Raw genomic sequence first — 4,963 nt, 5'->3', positions numbered from 1 at the left:
TCAAGTAAAGATCATAGCCAATTTAGCATACACCAATATTGTAAATAAGATTTGGTGTGATACAAAACATACTATGTGCGGCTATTTGTTAAAAACTTAAAACATCCACACAAAAAAAACTGCATTCTAACTAATTACACAAACTGAACTTTGTGCTTCCTAATTTCTACGTACAATTCTGTAAGATTTATAATACGGAGAACCCCCGCACATAGTGGGAGCTCTATTTTTTTGGTATTGATCAAAGAGGCAAAACTACTTGAGCTGCTACCCAAAAGAGCCAAAACCAGAACGATGGCTATATTTCCCTGAACTAGAATAATAAGTGCTAGATACAGGCTTCAGGGAGTGGCTGTTCATAAACTCAGTCCCTGGTGGTATTTGTTGCACAACTAGCAATGAAAAACTATAATCCGAAGTCGCTAACATGTCTCCAATAAATCCTAGTTCTGGACATTCAATCCATTCATTAATCCCTAGTGTTAGCTCAGATTGTTTATGATCTCTACCAACTATACAAAGATCACAATTGTTCTCGAGTGAACGAAGAACCTGAGTCGTCCCCACTGCATCTTTCACCACTTCTTCTTTGTAACTCACCCTTTCTGCATCCATGTTATTATCCTTGAACCAACGTATCATATCTGACTCCACGCTGTTCTCGATATTGTCACTCGAATGTCTGAGCCAGACGAGAGTTATGCTGATATGCGGATGCTCTAGCATCCGGCTGCAGTAGGCGAGTGCCTCATCATCATCTGGACCGCCAAGGTAGAGCATTGTAACGCAAAAGAAAGAATGGCCGAACAAGATTTGTTGGTTATCGGCTAATTGACCTCGATCAACTAGGATCCCGACTGAGCAAGGTGCTTTATAGAGTACCTGTTGGTTCACCATTCTAATAGCAGGAAAATTGGCTCCTACTGTTCCATCAATCGCCCACTGCTTATGGAACGGGACGATCACAATATTGACACCTTTTTCCATCGCGATTGTACATATGTCATCGTGCATAGTTGCATAAGGAACAATGGATGTGAAGTGTTGAACAGCCACAGAACCTTGGTTTCTATGCGCGAAAATGTTGAACGCGTTTGATATATGTTCTGCTCTGCTTGGCAGAGATTTGAGTTTAGCCTTGCCTCTTCTATTATGCGTTGGCACCAGCAATGCAGCCGCGCTACCTTTGAGCTCCATTAAATTAAGAACAAATACTGAAATAGGTCTCCTTCTACTGGGATTGGAGGCTTTTAGAAGATTAACAATACTTGGGACATTATCTTCATTGTGAATACATACCTGTATCCGAAGCTCACTTGTCGGATCCAAATGCTGTATACTATTTGTTCTGTAGCCTAAGTACCTTCTTGATGGATCATATAGGTACCAAATTATGGGTCTCAAAGCTCCCGTTATCACCAACATTGTGATTAACAAAAGCGCATACGCTTCAGCTGTTATTATCTGTAGATAACCAAATAAGAGACATGTAAATAATTGAATTTTCAGGTAACCGAGCTATAACAGGTTAAAATACAATTTCTTTACATTGTTAGTGTATATAAGCACAGAAAAGAGAGGAGATAAGTTACGTACTCCATTATCCCTGAGGCCGATATACATGGATGCCTCGATAATTCCTTTGCAACACATGATGAGAGCAAGAGAAAGTGCATCTCTAAAAGGAACACCAAAATGAACTGCTGGAACAAGAGTGCCAGCAAATTTTCCAAAATAACCTAAGATGATCACTGCTTCAACGCCTAAAAGACTCTTTCCTTTTCCTATGGCGAAAATGTCCATTGCCAAACCACTAATAGCAAACTTAGCAGGAAGCAACAATCCAGCACATAAAGAATCAATTTTGTACACCAAAGATGACCCTAGAGGAGGTCCCTCCGGTACCACCATGCCCAAAATAAAAGTACCAAGAGCAGCCGGTTGTCCAAGAGACTCCGCGACAAATCCACAGATCAAAACTATCATAGCTACCACTAGAAATTGGCATTCCTTCATAGACCCTTTTTCAGGTATAGTCCTAGCAATGTGTCGCACAAATGGCCGTACTGCAAACACAACTACTATCAAGAAAATGCCTATCCATGCAATGCACAATGCTCCACTCCACTTTGAATAACTTGCTGATGAATTTACTGTAGTCCCAATTATGAAAATGACATATATACAAATGTCAGTAACCATAGAAGCCAATGTAGCTATTCGACCAATTTCTGAGTTTAGAATCTTAAGGTCGCCAAGAAGGCTGGTGATCACAGGAAAGAAAGAGGCTGAGTTAAGTACGGCTACATAAGGCAGCAAATGTGCTGTTGCTTCATCTACTACAGCCAAATGAGGTAATGTATAAGTGGCTAGACCTCCAAGTACAAAAGGCAATGCGAAACTGGACGCACCAATTAGCATCGCATTTCTCCCCGCTCTTTTCACCATTGTTGGATCTACATGAATTCCAAGAACAAAAAGATGAAACATGAAAGCAAGATCTGCAACTGTTTGTAGTACCATTCTTCCTCTTGGTGGAAACATTAAGGCCGAAAACGCTCTGTTACGACATAAGCCTGATTGCCCCATGAAAACACCAGCCTGTTTTAAACCAACAATAATGATAGCATGAAGATTGTAACACAGGTAATCAGAGGCGGTAATAACGCGTTAAATGAACCCAATATTTTCGACACTAAACATAGATATATACATGAATAATTACTAAATATGTCAACAAGTATTAAAGGTTGAATGCATAATTTCTAAGAACTTTAAAGATTGATCCATCAAGTTTAAGTCATAAATCCATTTCTATAAGTAACAGACAGAGGCGAACCCAGGATTTGAAGGTTGCGGATGCACTTTTGGATTCAACCAAAATATGCTATGTATATAGGGTGCCCCTACTAATATATCACTATTTTCTAATGACATATGTATGTATAAATGAAATTTTTACCGAACTTTCCGGGTGCCGGTGACCCCTCTCTGTATAGCATAACAGAATTATCAGGTACTCAGAGGCGGGTGTGTATGTGTGCGCGCAAAAAAAATTATTGAAATTTCAAGACATCAAAATTTTCAAAAGGGTATTGGACAAGAATTAAAAACTTAAAGATTGAACCTATCAAATTTAAATCCTGAATTTATCTCTAACAATAATGATAGTATCAATGTTGCAACACGATTAATAGAATTATTAGGTGTTGATCATAATAATGTAGAGAATAAAGGAGCTTACAATAAGTTGTGCACTGACCATACTTTGTTTAAGAGGTCTGATGAGGAAAAAAGTAATTCTGGTGACAAAGAAAATGAAAATCAATTGTGCCAACACCAGTGGTAAACTGAAAGCGAAAGGGTCACCTCCAGACCATAAACATCCTTTGGAATTGACCATATCTGAAAATTGACATATAAATAATTCTTGACGATATCGACCTTGGACTACTCCTATTGAATCTGACACTCTTCGTTTTACCATTTTTGTTACAAAAACTACTGATTAAAGAAGCAAATGAAAAAAGAGGATGGTTTGGTGAAGAATTTACTCTAATAATTGAAATGGAAAGCATGGAAAGGAATTTTGGTGAAACAATTAGTGTTAGTGTTCGTTCAGATTGTTAGACATTAACGTAAGTTTGATATGCTAGATAGAAATGTGGATAATTCATCATATATCCATCATATTAGGCTAGTTTTAAGGATTGCTTCCCTCTCAAACACCCTCATTTTCAATGGTTCTGCTTTTCTTTATATATCTCTTCCTTTTATTGTTCTTTTGTCTTGTTTTTTGTTAACTTTTATTATCTCCCTGGAGCAACACAAAATGTTTTATGCTAGAGCATAGTGTGATTGAGAGAACCAACAAAGGTTGTGGTGGAGTGCTAAGTACTCTTTCATATTGAACGAGAGGTCTCGGGTTCGAGTCCTGGGTATGAAGTCGCCTTTATTAGAAAGTTTTATCCCCAATGTGGGACTTTCCGAGGCGAATTCGGATTTAGTCGGGCCCCAATGAAGCCGGACACCGGATGGGAATCAATAAAATAGAGTGATTGAGAGAAACTTTTCCTATCTTGAAAGTTGAACCTCGCAGCACCCAAGGGTAGTGGTATATGCAAGATATTTCATTCATGGTGTCATAATTTGAAGAAATGGACAAATAATTAAATTACCGTAATGGCAAGCGATGTCATTCTTTTTATATTTATCCTTAATATTTTTATTTTTTTTATACATATCTAGTAAAAAATTCTAACAAAGTGATGTCAAGTGAAACCGCACAAAACAAGGTGTACACGCCCTGCCCAAGGGTGTGAGTTAATTAGCGGTAAAGTGGGTAAAAATTTTAAAGTAATTTTTGTTTCACTGTACCTAAACCTTGGTGGGTAGAGTTACTTTATACTTATTCTAGTGAGTAATAAAATTACCGATAAAATAATCGAGATGCATACGACCAAGGTAAAACCATTATCACAAAACTCGAACCTCTTATTCCTTTTTTAATTGTTGCAAACAACTTTCCGTCAAGAAAAATTAATACGCGGTAAATAAACGTATGTATTCAATGAGGGAAAAATGGAGTCTAAATATACATTTTTACCTTAAACTAGGCCATTTATTGATATGGTTACAGGATAGTCCAAATTTTTAATACTAACATAAGATGATACGACCTTGTTAGGTTTTTGCGTAAATTACCTTGGAGATCATCCTCAAGTTAATTCTTCCAAAAACATTTTCTGAAAACTTCTTAAAATTAAAGAAATGGTCCTTAAAAATCTTTTTGCAAGATTTTGAAAAATCCCCCACCGACAGATACCTCCAAAATTTAATCAAGAAGTTGCAAGACCTAATTTAGGAACACTCCGCAAGTTAAAAGAAACTAACGACTTAGTATGATGATTATTTAGTACGGGCAAACCCAGTTGTACAGAATGATGGCGTTCTCTCACAATCT

General features: G+C 37.4%; 1 protein-coding gene across 2 annotated transcripts; it reads right to left on the bottom strand.

Annotated features, from left to right (window-relative positions):
* On the bottom strand, positions 1 to 3,884 carry LOC104121314 (cation/H(+) antiporter 14). 2 transcript variants are annotated; one of them, XM_033652857.2, is made up of 3 exons: positions 3,245 to 3,884; positions 1,597 to 2,601; positions 1 to 1,464 (listed from the first exon to the last, which is right to left on the bottom strand). In XM_033652857.2, exons 1-3 carry the CDS (start codon positions 3,485 to 3,487, stop codon positions 268 to 270), a joined length of 2,445 nt encoding a protein of 814 aa, XP_033508748.1. In that variant the 5' UTR covers positions 3,488 to 3,884; the 3' UTR covers positions 1 to 267. The 2 variants fall into 2 exon arrangements, with proteins under 2 accessions (XP_033508748.1, XP_070034004.1); XM_070177903.1 differs by having other exon boundaries at positions 3,268 to 3,406.
* Between the last annotated feature and the right edge of the window lie 1,079 nt (positions 3,885 to 4,963).

This window comes from Nicotiana tomentosiformis, chromosome 6 (assembly GCF_000390325.3).
Source record: "Nicotiana tomentosiformis chromosome 6, ASM39032v3, whole genome shotgun sequence".
In the NCBI taxonomy this organism is placed as follows: Eukaryota; Viridiplantae; Streptophyta; class Magnoliopsida; order Solanales; family Solanaceae; genus Nicotiana; species Nicotiana tomentosiformis.
Note: the sequence above shows the minus strand (reverse complement) of the source record. Positions and strands in the feature narration are given on the sequence as shown.

Bases quoted from the DNA above. Each gene is read 5' to 3' on its own strand.
- LOC104121314 (XM_033652857.2), bottom strand. From the start codon at position 3,487: ATGGTAAAACGAAGAGTGTCAGATTCAATAGGAGTAGTCCAAGGTCGA. The intron at 2,602-3,244 runs GTAAGCTCCTTT...GGTTTAAAACAG, and splicing joins TGGTCAGTGCACAACTTATT to GCTGGTGTTTTCATGGGGCA. The intron at 1,465-1,596 runs GTACGTAACTTA...GGTTATCTACAG, and splicing joins TCGGCCTCAGGGATAATGGA to ATAATAACAGCTGAAGCGTA.